Raw genomic sequence first — 18,245 nt, 5'->3', positions numbered from 1 at the left:
GGGGACATAGAAAGTACAAATGGATGAGGTTGTCAAAGAAAGAACACAGAGACTCTGGGGAGCCTCCAGCAACACAGAAAGCCGTGGAAGCCATGGAAGCCATGAAAGCCATGGCTGGGCAGTCAGGCACGGATTCTGACACCATCCAGATCTGTGGAATCAGAAGGCTGATAACCTTCCTAGGGCTCAGTCTCATTTGCTGAGAAATGGGATTAAGAGCATCTCCCCCCACCTAGCTGGAGGATTGTTAGGACCAGAGAGATCATAGGGCGCCTGAAATCAGGAAACAAATCTGTGGCTGCAATCTAAGTGGCTGAGCAGGACCCTCTCTGCTGAGTCAAACACTTCCTGCTTCCTTCCACCTGAGCTGAGTTGCTGCAGCATTTTCTTCATAGAGACGATCACTTTTCACAGAACTCTCGGGAAAGCAACTGAAGAGGCCTGCACACTTTTGCATAGACTGTTTTTAATCTGGCAAGTAAACTCACATATGAATCCTTATGGCCTCTGCCATGCTTCTAAAGAAATACCTTCTTGGCTTGGATAGCATGGCTTTTCTAATGGCTGTTGCTAGGGAGTCTGTTCATGTGAGCTGTGTTGCCAACTGCACAGCTCAGCAGTATCTTCGCATGCTCAGGGGCATGGCCACTGTGACCCCTAGGCTCTTAAAGAAGCTATTTGGGTTTGGGCTTGGGTTTAGTTCGGCTTCCGGGTCTAGAAGGATCATCCTTGGACTGTGCTTCTAAAAAGACAAAAACAGAATATTGTTAGTTACTGGTGTCTTATATGCACTAACGGCTCTTAACTCTAAAAGCTGGTTTTTAATTCAATTTGACCTGGGTAAGTCCAATCCAACTAGTCACCCTAAACTGATTATTGAGATTCAGAAAGTTTCCCAACATTTATGTGTTGCCAGCTAGGTCCTGGGATAAAGGATTCTACAGGCAAGTAACGAAGAAGAGAACGTTCAAACAGAGTGAGTTCCGTATTCTCCTCTGTTCACTCCCACATCCCTCTGTCATCTCCTGCCCTTGCTCTCCAGCCTCCTCCACACACCATATGAGATGCGCCTCAGGGATGGGGACAAGGAGGCCTCTGGTCATCGAGCCTGCTCTCCCTAGAATGGCCATTAAAGGGTGACCAACTGTGAAGGGAAGGTGACAGAGGCTATGGTGTACTTGTGGGAGGAAGAAGACAGTTTTGTACAGTCTGCTCTCTCTCTCTCTCTCTCTCTCTCTCTCTCTCTCTCTCTCTCTCTCTCTCTCACCTTATCATGAGTTCTAGGGACTGAAATTGAGTCATTAGTATTGTGCCTGAGTGGTTTTAGACACTGAGCCATCTTGCCTGTCATAGTTACTTATTTTTAAGATGGTGTCTTGCTTTTGCCCAGACAGGTGTCAAATTCATGATATCAAAGCCATGTTCTAGCCTCAGCCTCCTGAGTATCTGGGACACAGGTACACACCACAATGTCCAAATCACTTCTTCAGAATGAAATTATTAGAAGCAAATGCAAGCTTTAAAGGAATGGCTATATGTACTATCAGATTTTACAGATATTTTCTCATAAGTATATTTATAAAACTCTATTGCTACTTCTTTGTATGTGAGTGGTATATACATGTTTGTGCGGTATCTGTATATGTGTAGGGTGCAAGCATGCATGTTTGCGGGTACATGCGTAGGGAGCACTCACCTGTGCATGTGTGGAGGCCAGAGGCTGATACCAGGTGTGGAGGCCAGAGGCTGATACCAGGTGTCATCCTCTGTCACTCTCCATTTATTTTTCCAAACGTTAGTATTTTGTGTGTATGTCGTGTGCACATGCCCACATGGTGGGATGCACACACGTGTATTGTGTTTGTGTGTGGAACTTTCCCATGATAAATGAATAAATATAGAGAACTTGTGCTCTTCTAAAATGCTGTGGTGCAATCAAGTCTTCTTCAGAAAATGCAGAAGGCCATCTCACCTTTCTTTGCATGCTTTGGGGATTTTCTCCCTTGTCTGTGTTCCTCTCCTTCTTGGCTCCCCTCTTTTTGTTCAGATTCCTCTTCCTCTTCCTCCTCCTCCTCTTCTCCCTCCTTGTGGCTTTTTATTCTTACACGTGAGTCCTTTCTGGCTTTCTTGGTCATTTCTTCTAATTCCTTCTCCAGATCTCTGTTTTTTATGAGAGTGTGATGAAGCTTCTCATTCACCTCGTCAAACTTCTCCTCTGCCTGTCTAGCTCTGCTGTCAATCTGTCTGATGAGGACGAAGTCCAGGGAAACACAACAGAATGGAGAAGGGTGAAAATATATCCTTCCTTTACACAGAAACTCGTGTGAAAACTGCCATGGGAGAAGATAAAATCAAGAGAAACGGGGACATCGGTGGTGAATGGAGAATCAAGGGCCTAGGGGTTACTCCAGGTGACAGCTGAAGTTACACTGTCACTTAAGAATACAACATAGCACTGGATGGTGGTGACACATGCCTTTAATCCTAACACTTGGAAGGCAGAGGCAGATGGATCTCAGTGGATCTCAAGACCACCCTGGTCTACAAAGCAAATTCCTGGACCAGTCAGGGCTGTTACCCAGAGAAACCCTGTCAAAAAAAAATGGAATGTAGTTCTCATTTCTGAATGAGATCTGACTTTGCTATATTTGAATTCCCTACTGATAGCCAGAGAATCTTCATCAGTAGTTCATTTTCATTCCACATTATTGATAGAACTCAGCAAAACCTGATAATGTCCCTTCTTTTCTAACACCTCTGAAAACAGAATTTACAATCAAGAAAAGCAGTTTGACATTGTGCTTTATACTTACGAGAGCACATTTAGGACTGGGGAGAGGGCTCAGGGGGTGAAAGTACTGCTGCCAAGCCTGACTACCCGAGTTTAGTCCCTGAACCCACACAGATGTAGACACAAGCACACATACACACAATCATCAGCCACGTTAGCTGTTCTCTTCCCAACCCTGGGTGGTAGAACCTTCTTTCTCAAGCACAATGCTTTCTCCAAGTTCCATTCTTTTCCTTAAGTCTTTTCCCAAGAACCCACTGACTTGGATCACCACTCGCTCCGCTCCTGACAAATGTACACATTGCAGATCTCCACACCAGCTCCCATCTCCATGGTGGCTTAAGGAGGGGCTTTCTTTCTACAGCAGCGGAGTTCACTGCCTCTAGACAAAAATTTTCAGTTGTTCATCCGACTAGTGAGACCAAAATCAGCAGGACAAAGGAAAGCTAGAACATGTGGGTTGTCAGCCAAGCTCCTGGCCTACAGTCTTCATCCTCTTACCGTCATGGTACCTCATACTTACATAAGCTTCTCCTGCATGTGCTCAATTATAGTCATTACTTCAAGGTACTTCGGCTCCAATACACCTTTGCTAGCTGGTTCTCGCTGACAAAGAAAATATCTGAGTGACTGAACTGAGAGTTCCAATAGTTAATTGTCTGTTTTCAAGAACTATCTAGAATATTCTTTTCTATTGCTCATATTTATCTAGTAGATGATTATACATAAGCGTAACATCCAAAAGACCAGACATTGCCTGCAACCAAATAGCACAGCAAACTCTAAATTAGTCATACTGCATGTAGATGTGAAAGACATTAGTGTAGAAAAAGGTAGGAGAAACAGTAATAAAAGGAAATGTGGAAATGCTTTAAGTAAACATGTTTCTCTAATGAATCAAATTAAAGAAAGTAACTCACAGTTATTAATAATTTGCTGCTAATAATTTCACTTCACATACATCATTGTCATTCCTTAGGGATGACATAATTGCTTAAAAGTATAAATCATGCTGGGCTTAGGGTTTGAATACTGATTTAGAAGCAGCAAAGCAGGCCACTGCCTGGAGCACGTCGTATCCGTGCTTCCTTTTGCTCTTCCACCCAAGTGTATGACAGAGATAAACATGGACGCATGGCTCGTAAAGGTGCATTGGACTCTTCTTGCCTGTGCCCGTACACTGTACCTTAAGGCCGGTCTCTGTCTGAGACCTTCTACCTTCAGCATTTGGGCTCACTCTTCCCAGCTTTCCAAAGGGGATTTGGACTGAACTTCAGGCCTGAAAGAGCCTCTGAAAAGGTGCGGGTCCAGACCTGCCTCCTATGGATGCAGCTTTCTGCACCCGACTCCCTGCTCGATTTTGTGCCCTGTCTGTTTAGGAAATACCTTTCTGGAGCCAGGTACTTTAAGGGCCCTTTCCTATCATTGTTATAAATCTACAAATTAGTATCTTTCTTTTCTTTTGTTTTGGTTTGGTTTTTTTCGTTTGTCTGTTTTTGGAGACAGGATTTCTCAGTGAAGCCCTGGCTGTCCTGGAACTCCAGTGTAGACCAGGCTGGCCTTGAACTCACAGAGATCTGCCTACCTCTGCCTCCCAAGTGCTAGAATTAAAGGTGTGTACCACCACCGCCCTGCAACTCACTGTTTTTAATATTTATTCCTGGGGTATATAGTATTACAATATGAAAATTTATACCAGTCCTTGAGCCCAAATAATGAACAAGGGGAGAATTTTAATCTTGGGTTGAGAATATTGCTGAGCCCAAGTCTGTCTCCGATTTGCCTTTCTAAGGGTACTCATACGATCCAGCAAAACTCATGATATGCTTGTAGCTCTATGGGCAGTCAGGACCCAAGAATTTAAGATGACTGTTCGGCAGCCTGTTTCTAGTGTGCTGCTTGCTGGCTAGAGTAGCTGTGCTCCACGCAGCCCTGTACCCACAGCTGAGCACATGCATTAAGGCAGCATATCTGTCTGGTAGTGCCTGCTGAATTTAAAGCGTCCATCTCTTCCCCATAACTGCAATCTCAGAGTCTGAGCTGATTGCTCTGTAATGAGATGCTGGAATGATTGTGACACGGTGAGGGTCCCGGATGCTGCTAAAGGCTCTCGGAATTGATGGAACTGAACCATCCCTGGAGGCAGGAATAACCTTTCCCAGGGAGGAGAAGCAGGTAGTGCTGCTCAGTGGGTCTGAAATGTCCCCCAAAGAGCATACGCTAAAGGCCTCCTTCCCACGTGATGAAGTATAGGACATGGAGACTGTAGGGCCGGTCTCACCGGTGGCATGCCTTACAGGGTATACTTAAGCATCTTTCCTTATCCTCCTTTTCTTTCCTCTCTCCCACCTGCTCTCCCCCCGCCCTCTCTGTCACACCACCACAGCACTGGCACATTGAAGCTGAGTGACAATGGGCTGAAGCCAGGAGCCAATTAAATCTTTCTTCCTTTCAGTTGGCCTTCTCAGGCATTGTGTCACAGGGATAAAAGCTGACTAAGACAGGTAGCATCTCAGAGCCATGAGGTCCATCCTAACTGGTTTTCTGCTTTGCCCACAAGCTACAGATTTCTAGCTCCCCTCTGCTTCCTGCCCATCTCCAAAGCTGGATCCCGACATTTCCTCTGGATGGAACAGCAGGGTTTTTACTTCGGGGAAACAAGTTCAAGGAAGAACAGCTTTGCCTGGGACTGGCAGTTCTGTATTTTCTTTTTAAAGAACTTGCCTTATATCTCTATTGTGTTTGTACTGCCACTTCTTAAATCTGCCGCAGTGGTGATGACAGATGCCAAGAATTATTTCAAAAACTTCTTACAGGACTCCACTTAGGAAAATGTGCTTATAATCCCCCCATGTACTCCTCACCCCGACTGTGCCCTACAACGACTTCTCTGAGTTCTTTCCACCACTGGTGGGGTTTATTGCCTACAAGGTCCTTGGATAAACTCACTGTGAATCCTCTCTACTCTAGGCCTGACCTCCACCTACATGCTCTAAGTACCATCCTCCACCAGGCTGACATAGCCCCTCAGTCCCAGGTACAGCCACCTAGGCGTATGACTCACATCCTAACAACTGAAAGACTCCTGATTTGAGGGTTGAGAAATTTGACAACATATGTTGATTCCTCTCTCCCAACCCAGAAAAATACACACACGGACATGCACATAAAGTGTAGCAGCAAATTTCAGGAGACTGATGGGATGAGCCCCCCATAGACTCCTAAGCAATGTGTTCTGCAGTGCCATAGAAGCCCATCAAGAGCTGACCTCAGTCTACCACGGTTCTAGAATGAGTTTTCTATGGAGACACAGAGAAGGGAATGAGTGGGGTTGGTTTTTTTTGTTGTTGTTGTTGTTTTGTTTTGTTTTTGTAAAGTCAATATGGAAAAATAAGAGTCTTCTAAAGCTTGTGCTAGAAAAAGAAAAAAAAACTCTGCAAAATATACTAAGCCGGAGCCACTTGAGAGGAAATAAAAGCACTAAAAGTTAGACCCATAATGTTTTCAATGAACATTAAGGAGTAGCTTTTAAGATTTCCTAGTTGAGTTTTAGTTACGTACCCAGGATGAAAATATATCTTCTTCAAGCAGAGGTTTGCAATGAATATTTTCATCTCTCCCAATGTATCGAATGGTTTGTTCATTTTCCGTAGAAACTGAAGGTTCCTAGAGCATGGAAAAACCAAGGACTTGTTAGTCAGCTGACATGTGTCACACAGCAGAGCAAGCCACCCAGAGACCTGTCTCAACCTTAGGTTTCCATTTGTCTCCATCGCATAGACAATGTTTGAAGGCCTGCTCCAAACATAGGCAAAGTGGGGATGGGGGTGGGGACAGGAGAAAATGGTTATGATCAAAACAAAGAGCTGCACCCAGCCCTTGAGAACTGTGACGGCTATTCTTGGTTGTCAACTTGACCCCATCTGGAATCAGCTAATACCCAATACATCTGTGATGGGATTTTGTTGATTAAATCATTTGAAGTAGGAAGACCCAGGTTTTTTTTAACATTTTTTATTTATTTTTTGTATCTTTTATATCATGCATCTCGATCCCATTCATTTCCCTGTCCCTTCATATCTACCCTCTGCCCTTGAAACACACTCCCAAAATAGAATAAAATTTAAGAGAAAAGAAGAAAAAAGAAAAGAAAAAAAGGGAGAAATCTCATCACAGAAGCTGTAATGTGATACACTGAGTCACACAGTAAACCCTTTTATTTATACATCTTTACTTGCAAATGTTCATTGCAAAGAGTCATTGGTCTGGTTCAAGGCCTGTGGTTTTTGCTACAGTATTGATGATGGATCCTCACTGGGCCTCTTGAGTGCTGCAGCTGGTGAGGGGGCATGGTAGCTCTCCCACTCTTATGACCACTAGGCAATGTCTTCTACCCACCACAGGAGGCAGGGTCTGGTGAGGCATCTCTCCCCTTCCCATACCACCACATGGCAGATGAGGGGCGGGGCCAGATCTCCTGCACTCATGTACGTTCTCCAGATGTTTCACTGGTACCCTGGCAATAGGGGCAACTCTACTGTGCTGCCCAGGTAGATACAGGGCCTGTTCTCTCAAGGGCTGCAGCTGGTGACAGGCAGGAGCAGCTCTCCCACCTGCCTCAGGAACAGAGGGGCAGAGAGCAGGGCATCTCTCCTCTGCCCATGCCGCCATATGGCAGATGAGCGGCAGGACCAGATATCTCATGGTCATGTTCGGGGGTAGTTCACCCGCACCCCCCACCACCCCCCATAAACAGGGTCAACTCTACTGTGCTGCCAAGACAAGTGTTGTAGCTAATGAAGGGGAGGGTCAGCTCCTTGGCCAACTGGAGGTGGTAGGGGTGAAGGGGAGGAGGTACCAACTACACCCCTCTCACCCCTCAGGGCTGGCTCACCCACACCCTATCTACAGTGTCATCTCTACCATGCTATCTAGGCAAGGTGCAGGGCCTGTTCTCCTGAGCACAGCAGCTGGTGAGGGGCTGGGTCAGGTCCCCCACCTGCTACAGGTGGCGAGGGGAGGAGGGGAGGTATCCTTCCCTCACTCACACCAGCACATGGAACACAAAAAGGCCACAATCTGCTCTCCTATTCTTAAGCCTTCAGAGCCTGCTCTAATCTGGGCCACACCTTCTCAGGTAGCCTATATAAAGGACATGGAAGAAGCAAGTTTCTCTCTTTGCCTGTTTGCTCTTGCTCTTGCTAGCAAGTCCATTCCTTGGCCAGTATTAGAGTCTCCTTCTTCAGGATTCCAGGGAATACTGAAGACCAGTTGAGACATAACTGGACTACTACTGAACTCTTGGATCTCCCACTGGTAGATGGCCATTGTTGGAACACAACGATAAATCATTCTAATAAGTCTCATATATATATATGAACATACACATAAAGTGTAGCAGCAAATTTCAGAAGGCTGATGGGATGAGCCCACCATAGACTCCTAAGTAATGTGTTCTGCAGCGAAATAGAAGCCCATCAAGGACTGACCTAAGTCTACCATGCCCTAGAATGAACTTTCTATGGAGACATAGAGAAGAGAATGAGAAGGTTTTTTTTCTTTATAAAGTCAAGATGGAAAAATAGGATATATATGTGTGTGTGTGTGTGTGTATACATATATCCCTAATCCTAACTCTTAACCATAGAATATATATGACTCCTATTTTTCCATCTTTATAAAAAAGCATATATATATATATATACATTTTATAAGCTCTGTTCCTATAGAACCCCTGATATAGAACCCCTGACTAACACAGAAACTTAGCACAGCAGGAAAGGCAAAGGCAGATAATAAGATGAACAGTCATGGTATATCATGACTGTTAGCATAAAGATGTATTCGAAGGGCTGTATGTTCACACAAAGGGGCCCTGATCACAGAAAAAAATATATTTGACAATTGAATCAATACTTATGAAATAGAGAAGAAAGGGCCTGAAGTAAATTCACAGATAGTGATAACTTTAATATTCTCTGTAAATAAATGGAAAAGGAAAATTATATGGTCTTCCATATACCAAGCACTTTGTCAAAAAATGAAACAGAAAATGCTTAAAGACAGAGGGCTGGGCGCTATACATAATTTTGTTCTGTAGTTTTGCTTTATTGTGACTAAAGACCTAGAATAGAGTTCAGGGTCAAAGCAACATTTTTTTTAAAAACTTTGCTTATTATTATTCATGTATGGGAGCGTGCATGCGTGAAGGAAGAACAACTTCACGGAGTCAGTTCTTTCCTTCCACCTTTATGTGGGTTCTGGGGATCCAGCTCAGGTCGACCACCGTCTTGCAAGGCCCTATGACAACACTTAAACCATGTGCAGAGGCATACACCAAGATATGTGGAGACCATCAGGCAAGCACGGACTCTAAATCAGAGACAGTAGCAATCAGTCCAGGCATTGGTAAGGGCTCTTCTGCCACAATCGTCTGTGTTTGAGTGCTGATTCTGCCATTAGAAACTATATGATTTTAGGTAAATTTGTCAACATTTCAGAACTTAAGTTTCCTATCTGTAAAATGAGATAATGTATACCCTAAGTTGTTATCCTGGGCAACATGCACAACTTAGAACTCATAATCTACACTCAGTTACTAGTAATGTCATTGTATTATCACTACTGTAAATGTCCAGCTGGGTTTTTACTGCCACAGATTTGTCAGCAGGAGTAGAGAGAGTCCGAGCAATAAGAAAAGTTAGAGATGGGGAAGAAGGAAAGGGCAGCAGGGAAGCTGAAGCAGAGGCAAAGGGAGACCTAGCGATGCAAGGAGAAAGAAGCAGCAGCAGGGAGTAAGGTGGACGGTGGTGTGAATGCCGGCAAGAGGCAATGAATGAAGCTGATGGGAACACTGGGATTTAGGAAAAAGAAAGTCACCAGGATCAGTATCGCTGGAGGTGTGGCTGCATCTGGATGGGGAAAGATGGAGGTTGACTCGGTCACCCCAGGAAACCTGCTTCCACCTTCTGTGTCTGATAAAGGGGAGGGAAAGCCAATGCTGAAGAATCACACATCATTTTCGCTTGGCTTCCCGGCCACTTGTCTGTTTGACTTTGTTTTGTTTTGAGACAAGGTCTCGCTGTGTTGCCAAGTATTGAACTCCTAGGCTCAAGTGATCTCCTGTGTCAGCCTCCCAGGCAGCTGAGATGGTAGGCACCCATTACTATGCCCAGCAAATAATCTTACCTGTTTTGTTACTTCTACTTCTTCCTCCTTTTCTTGAATTTCAGGCTCCTTAATCTCAATTTCATCATCATCATCATCATCACCAATAAAAGGTTTATCTGGGTCAAGATAAATTTTTGTAGCTTCCTGTGCAATGTAACAGTATTATAATTGTAATTCAGATAGATAGATAGATAGATAGATAGATAGATATTAGCAGTTTCATAGTAAATGAGCACTGATCCCACAACTGAGTATTCTGCTATCAATAGGAACACAAAGGAATGGAGGGAGTAAAGAGATGGCTCAGTGGCTGGCAACACACACTACTCCTGGCACCATGTCAGGTAGTTCATCACCAGAAGGAGCTCCAGCTCCAGGGAGATCTGCTGGTCCTCCAGGTACCTGCACTCATGTGCACAAACCTACGCATAATAAGATAAAAAGTAAAATCTTTTAAAATAAAAAAACCACAAATGGTGGTAAGAATGATTTCTGTCCTCACAAAGCTTACCATTTTGCAGACAGTACAGTCTTATGGATGAAGCATGGAACAGGACATCCAATCTACACCAGGTAGAGGACAGGGGGGTAGAAGGCTGGTTAAGGAGGAGGCAGCTTTTCCTTGTAGTATGAAAAGGGCATAGAGAAAGGCACAGAAGCACTTAAGTGTACACTATTAGCTCCAAGAAGAAAAGTGGTTTCATAAGACAGAACCTTTGAGACAAATGGACCAAAGACACACAACTGTAAGCCAGGACTTAACTGTCATGTCAAGAGACTTCATTATATCAGAAAGATGAAAAACATCCACAAGATGGCAAAAATTATTAATCCGATTTTCATTTTAAAACAATCTTTCTCAAAATAGATCAGAAAAAAGGAAAAGAGAAAAATTCAAGGAGAGAATGAACACAGAGTCTATAGCCATAGAGAAAAGGGTGATCCAGGAGACACTGAATGAGGAAGCAAACGGTTAGGGGAAAGGCACATCTTAAGTGAGCCTGGTTGATGGCTCATGCCACTAACATGGTGGTGCCATTCACGGAGGTAATGGACAAGGCTGAGGAGGCAGGTTTGGGAAGTAAAACAGGATCCTTGAAGGTTGTGTGCATTCAAGGCACTACTGAGAGAGCCAAGTGGAAATCTATGGATCTGGAGTCTAGAGAGAACAATTTGGGCTAAATATTTAATAGTTGTGTGCATGTAGTTAAAGCAAGAAAAATAAATCACATTTCCACATAAACTTGTGGAGCAGTGCAAGAACTTAAGACAGAAACTAGTTACATAAAACTGTAGAGAAGAAAAGGGATCCCAAAGTAGCCTGAGAAGTCTGAGGGCCACCAGGAAAGCCCCAAGAGAAAAGGAATAATGGTGCCCCATGCCTTAAAGGGGCCTATTCAAATCCCGACAAAAACTCATGTATGTGAACCATACATCAGAGTGAGGGTGCGGAATGCCAAAGGCAAAAAGAAGGTCTTAAAAGTAGCCAGGGTATAAAGATGGGTTATCTTCAAACTGGCAGCTGCATTCTCCATCATTAGCTTTGTGACAGTCTCATGGAGGGAAAAGAAAGCCGTTATAGAGTTGATTGTATGCACAGATAAAATTTTGAAGAATGAAGTTGAAACAAAGATATTTCAGACAAGCAAAAACTTGGTTTGCCACAAGTAGATAGATCCTCAGTTTATTTCTTTAAAAAAGAATTTTAAAGGCTAAAGCAGAAGAAAAAATATCTCCATACAGAAGAGCTGAAATTTCCGAGGGAACAATAAAGATATTAAATGGTGGGTCAGTCTACTGCTTTTAATTTTTACTGGTGTTTCCATTTTCCTGTGTGTGTGTGTGTGTGTGTGTGTGTATTTCTAACTTTTGTTTGTTTTTTTGTTTTTTGTTTTTTTGGTTTTTTTTGAGACAGTGTCTCACAATACAGTTCTGACTGGCTCAGGACTCACTGTAGAACTTAGAGAGATTCACTTAGCTCCTGAGTCCTGGTATTAAAAGCAAGCACCACCAGACCCACCCACCCTCCAACATAGTTTTTAACGGCAAATCATTAAAAGCATTCCTGCTAAAATCAGAAACAAGAACAACAGGGCTGGAGAGAAAGCTCAGGGGTTTAGAACACTTGCTGCTCTTCGAGAGGACTCAAATTCAGTTCCCAGGACCTGATCAGGCAGCTCACTGTTGCCTGTCTCCAGCTCCAGAGGCTCCATTGCCCTCCTCTGGCTTTCAAAGCTTCCTGCATGACTATACACACATATATACATATACACATGTACATAACACATGTATACACACAAAAAAAAACTCTCTTCAAAAAAAGGATGCTAGCTATCTCTATTATTTAACATTGAATAAGAAGAATTCAACACAATTTAACCATTAAGATGCCTTTAGAAATTATCAAAATTGATAGAAAAATATAAAACTATTTTTGTAGATGACATTATTAATATATAGATAACAAAAGGACCAACTGATGAAAAGCTTATATAATTTAGTAAATTCACACCATATATAAGACTAAAATAAAAAGTTTATAATATATAAAATAGCAAAATAAAACATTCAGATATAAACTTATATGCAAGATGAGAAAATTATTAACATTTACAAGCATAAAAGTACACATTATACCCATGTTCTTGGAAAGGACAATTCAACATTATAAAGTTGCCTTTCTGAGTTAATATATAAATTTAACACTATCCTAGTTTTTTAAAATATCATTTTTTCCTAGAGCTAGATTATAGAGAAATGCTGAAAAAATAAGTGAGGAAGGCTTCGTCCTATTGGATACTAAAACATCTGTGATAGAACACTGTGATGCAGGGCTGGAGAGATGACTCACAAGTTAAGACCAAACGCTATTTCATTTCTTTTCTTTTCTTATCAATATTTATTGAGCTCTACATTTTTCCCTGCTCCCCTCCCTGCCTCTCCCCTCCCCCCTTCAGCCCTCCCAAGGTCCCCATGCTCCCTGTTTACTCAGGAGATCTTCAGATGAACACTATTGCTCTCTCAGAGAACCGGGATTGGTTTGCAGCACCCATGCTCACAACTGCCCGTAACTCCAGCTCCAGGGAACCAATGGCCTCTTTTAGACTCCACTGGCTCCTGCTCTCTCTCTCTCTCTCTCTCTCTCTCTCTCTCTCTCTCTCTCACACACACACACACACACACACACACACACAATTTTGGAAATGAAATAAATCTTAGAAAGTAGAATGTTGTGGTAATAATTCATGAATAGATAGATCAAAGAAAAATAATAGAAAATCCAGAAATAGACTTTAAATAATTTTGAACAAGATGTGGGCAACACAGAAAAGGTTTTGTTGAAGATGCATTTTTCAAGGTAATGCTTAAAGTCCTACAAATGTTTACATAGAAATGTCTCCTTCCTTCTCAGACCCAGGGACATTAATATGTATGCTATCAGATCATACTTGTGAGGTATGGCTGTCATAGCAACAGAAACTTCTTCAGAATTAATTGGAGGTAAATGCTCTTTAGTCAGAGACTGGAAGACTATGCGACTGCCGTTAAATAATCATTTGCATTGATCTGGGATCACTGGTGAGCAGGGGGCAGTTAAAAACCACAGGATTAGCCAGGTCTGATGACTCATACCTGTAATCTCAGCACTTAGGAGCCAATGAAGGAAGATTGTCACAAGTTCAAGGCAAAGGCCAACCTATCTCAAACAGTTCAAACCAATCTGTGCTACAAGTGAGCCCATCTCAAACACACACAAGAAACTGGATGAATACAATACCATGCAGAAAGGGGAGTGAGCACATCTAAGGCCAGAGTTTCAGCGCCACCTACAGGCAGAGGTCGAAACTAACACAAGGGTAAAGCCCAGGAACGTCCATCTTGTAAGGGAAATTTATCAAAGGAATCAACAGCTACGAGACAAATGCTAAAGGGAAACCGGGTTAAATGGGGGACTGAAGGTTCTAGAGCAGGCAATAAAGCCCCCAGTGACTCACAGTAGATTTAGAATTTTAACAGAACCCACTGTGGGCCAGGATGCGGCTCAGCATTCGTTGGGTCCTGGCTAAGATCAGCACCATTACAAAAAGTGACTATGATTGAAGGAGAGAGAGAAATGAGGCAAGAATCAAAGGACATACTTTCTAATACGGAAGGAATCGCCGCATTTATAAAATATTCTCAGATTGGCAGATGGAACTGCTGGGAAGATGTTGAAGATACAAAGGAGAGGGGATATTCCATAGACTAAACACTCAGAAGAAGACGAAACCCTGGTGGCTGCAAGGAGGGTGAGCATAGAAGCAGATGGTCCAAGGAAGATTTAAGAATTCTGAAAGTCATCTTCCCTTAAGACGTAGATTCAAGACGGGCGTGACAGTGCACAAGACTGGCAGATCTGTGACTTTCAGGCCAGGCTGGACCACATAGTGACTTCAAGGACAGCAAGAGCTATATAGTAAGACCCTGTCCTTTAAAAACGAAAATAAAAGCAAAACAAAAAAAAAAAAAAAATGGCTCAACAGCTAAGAGGGCTTACTGCTCATGCAGGGAACCAGGTTCAGTTTTCAGCATCCATACCAGGCAGCACACACCTGTATACAACTCCAGTTCCAGTGGATCCAAAGCACTCGTCCAGGCTCCATAGGTGCACACACACACACACACACACACACACACACACACACACAGAGCAGAGGGGGACATAAAAACAAATTTTAAATTTATTTTAAATGCTGTCTACATAGAGGAGTCTCTTCCTTAGAAGGAAGAAGAGCTGCTGATGCTCTCGATCACAAGCAAATGCTCTTCTGGTGGAGCCTACACTGAGGATGCAGAACAGCAATCCCAGAAAGATGCTGCAGCTTACCCTCTGAGATGCAGGAAGAACCTGAATATGATTTTACTAATGACTGTTCCACCCCTTTCCTTACCAACGAACTAATGCCATCATGTGGTAAATACCTCTTCCCCAAGCAGCTGCTCTGCTTCCTGGTATGTCAGTAATCGTATTTTCCTGCCTTTGATGTCAGAAAGGAGGTGCGAACAGGTGCTGATCCAGTCGTAGCATTCTCTCTGGGAAGAGACACAGAGTAATTACTGCGGGGAGAAAATGAACCATACCAGTTCACTCCTTGACTCTCCCACTGACCTGCGAAGCACAATTCCTCTAACTGCAGTTCCTTTTTGTTCAGTTAATTCAAAGATTTGCACAGAGGGTCTTACTACAAACACAGGCCTCCATCACATTATCTCTCACTAACAGGGTTTGTGATTTGGGTTGGAATAGGATAAAATATGGTAAGGTCCTATAAAACCAGATGCAGACAGATTCCTGGGTTTACTAACATTTAAATGATCTGTCCTAATAAGTTTTATTCAATTGATCATATCAACATGATTGTTTGCTAATAACAGTAGTGTTGGATGAGAGTTACTTCTGAGATTGAAATGATCCATCTTGCAGGGAAGCCCTCTTAACATTTGAAATAAACAACTCAAAATAGCTTCAGGAAGTCCCTGAACCGACCAGATTCACTAGACCTCCCTTCTTCCCCAAGAGGATACAAGTAGTAAAGACTGTTGAGGGTTACTATCAGACAAACCCAGTAGCAGAGAGCAAATGATAAAGGCTCCCATCAGCTGACACACCTGGAAAGGACACTCTCCAGCCTCTTGACCTGTCTGTGAGTTGTACAGTGTGCCCCAGGTTCCCAGCTTGTGTGCTGTCACCATGCTGGAGCTTTGGTGATACAACTGTCTCTGAGTGTTTTTTTTCTTTCCTGTAAGTAACTCTCATTTGTATTCTTATAAGTAATCCCAATATAACTCATTGATTCACCACATTGGACACTGATACAATCGTTACTTTGGTCTGCCACGGGCTCCCTATCTGGAGTTAGTAGACATGTTTGTGTTGTGTCTCCTTAGGAAAAGCCAGTCACACAACAAATTGAAATAGCAAACACATGGATGTTTTTTAGTTCTACACCAAACTTTTTTTATTTTTTATTTTATTTTTTTTAAAGATTTAATTATCATATACACAGTATTCTGTCTGTATGCCAGAAGAGGGCACCATATCTTATTACAAGTTGTGAGCCACCATGTGGTTACTTGATGTGGGAGTGATTTCTTTCTAATCTGTTGCTTTCATTGGTTAATTAATAAAGAAACTGCCTAGGCCCATTTGATAGGTCAACCCTTAGGTGGGTGGAGTAAACAGAACAGAATGCTGGGAGAAAGAAGCCGAGTCAGGCAGTCGCCATGATTCTCCCACTCCAGACAGACGCAGGTTAAGATCTTCCCTGGTAAGCCAGCTTGTGGTGCTACACAGAATATTAGAAATGGGTTAGATCAATATGTAAGAGCTAGCCAATAAGAGGCTGGAACTAATGGGCCAGGCAGTGTTCAAAAGAATACAGTTTCCATGTAATTGTTTCGGGTAAAGCTAGCCGGGTGGCGGGAAGCAGCCCTGCCGCTCGTATTACAACAGTTACTGGGAATCGAACTCAGGACCTCTGGAATCGCAACCAGCGACCTTAACCTCTCCATCTCCGTATACTAAACTTTTTAAAGTATTGTGTATATATTGGTATCAATCAAATATTTATTGAATCAGTGATGTCTAGGTTCAATGAAAGAATCTGTCTCAATAAGTGGAAGAGTGCTCAAGAAAGACACCAGATGTCCACTTCTGGACTCTCCACACACACACACACACACACACACACACACACACACAAACACATGTGTCCACACACATGAGAACACATATACAGACATGCATATCATACACCATCTATAACTGTAGTCCCATAGGATCCAATGCCCTCTTCTGGTATGCATATGTACATGTAGATAAAACACCATATACATAAAATACGTAAGTAAAACATGGACTATATCAACTGTCAGTGAGGATGTGAAACAAATGGCAGTAGTATAAAATGGCTTGATCACCTTAGAAACACACAAATTCTATTCCAAGAGAAGAAAGCCAATGTCTGTTCAAAGACAGTACATTGAAGTTTTACCTATAATAATCAAAAGTTGGAAATAATTCAGGTGTCCATCAAGAGATAATAAAATACTTGTGTTGTTGTTTGGGTAGGACACATCCCCTTAAATGGCTCCTAAGTTGACTGTTTGGCCCACACCTGGTAGTCCTATTGAGAGGTATACAAGAGGGTACCAACTTCATGGATAGGTTAGTCCATTGAGAATTTTTGAAGAACGGACTAACAGAAGGTGGGACATGGTTGGAGAAGTGGGGTTTCTGTCTTTGAAGATCACATCTTTGGTCCTGAGTTCAGTTCCCAGCAACTACATGATGACTCACAACCATCTATAATGAGATCTGGTGCCTTCTTCTGGCATGCAAGTATGCATGCATGAAGAACACTATATATATGATAAATAAATCTTTTTCTAAAAGGAGCAAGATAAAAACTCTTACCCTCATCTTATCTAGCTCCTGAAGGTCCTTAGCAGGATTCTTCTGTAAGTGAGCAGCTCTAGTCAGAACCATCGCTCTCACCATGCCTATGCAGCAACTGGAGAGAGACAGAGATGGAGATAAGCAGAGAGAGTGAACTCATGTAAGCTCAGTCCAATCATTTGGACTTGGTCTCCTCCTTCCAAGATGGCACTATGGGGAGGAAGTGAAGCTGCAGGAGGTGGGTCCATTGGAGGTGTGCCCTGGAGTGGACTGTGTTAGCTCTTTCTTTTCCCCTTTTGCTTCCTTGCTATGAGATGAGGAAGCTGTTCTCTCATGGACTCCTGCAGTGACAATGATGTGCTGCCTGGCCTCAGGCCCAAAACACTGGGGCCAAGAAGTCACAGACTGGGGCATTTCAAACTGTAGACCAAGATAAAACCTTCCTCTTTATAAATTAATTATCTCAGGCATTCCATTATAGTAATGAGATACTGACGAACATTCCCAGCATGGCTGACTCATCACTGGTCTTTTCAGTGCTTACAATCCTGACAGCGCAAACCATGACAGCTTCATGTAGTAATACAGTACGGCTTCACCAGGACAATAATTTGTCCTTGCTAAATTTCTCCCTTTTATCACCTTCCTGCCCTTAATTCCTCACCTTTGAACATTTGTGACTTGAATTGAAATAAAGGACAGATTCAATTTGACAGTGCTCCAATTGTATGAGTTACTTCCAAAACTACAAGTAAACACAGGCAGCTCTCAATTTAATCCACAGGTTATGATTTTCTTGTCCCATCTTTACTTGATTTGAATCTTCCAATTTTTTTTATTTTGAAA

General features: G+C 42.7%; 1 protein-coding gene across 1 annotated transcript in view; it reads right to left on the bottom strand.

Annotated features, from left to right (window-relative positions):
- Positions 1 to 674: 674 nt before the first annotated feature.
- Axdnd1 (axonemal dynein light chain domain containing 1) overlaps positions 675 to 18,245 on the bottom strand; it is a 79,602-nt gene continuing 62,031 nt past the window's right edge. Inside the window, exons 19-25 of the mRNA XM_057769134.1 lie at positions 17,418 to 17,514; positions 14,924 to 15,034; positions 9,980 to 10,105; positions 6,353 to 6,457; positions 3,315 to 3,397; positions 1,973 to 2,244; positions 675 to 742 (exon numbers count right to left, since the gene is read on the bottom strand). Of these exons, the coding sequence (XP_057625117.1) occupies positions 675 to 742; positions 1,973 to 2,244; positions 3,315 to 3,397; positions 6,353 to 6,457; positions 9,980 to 10,105; positions 14,924 to 15,034; positions 17,418 to 17,514 (862 nt within the window). The remainder of the gene's footprint in view (positions 743 to 1,972; positions 2,245 to 3,314; positions 3,398 to 6,352; positions 6,458 to 9,979; positions 10,106 to 14,923; positions 15,035 to 17,417; positions 17,515 to 18,245) is intronic.

Source organism: Chionomys nivalis, chromosome 5 (assembly GCF_950005125.1).
Source record: "Chionomys nivalis chromosome 5, mChiNiv1.1, whole genome shotgun sequence".
Lineage (NCBI taxonomy): Eukaryota > Metazoa > Chordata > Mammalia > Rodentia > Cricetidae > Chionomys > Chionomys nivalis.
Note: the sequence above shows the minus strand (reverse complement) of the source record. Positions and strands in the feature narration are given on the sequence as shown.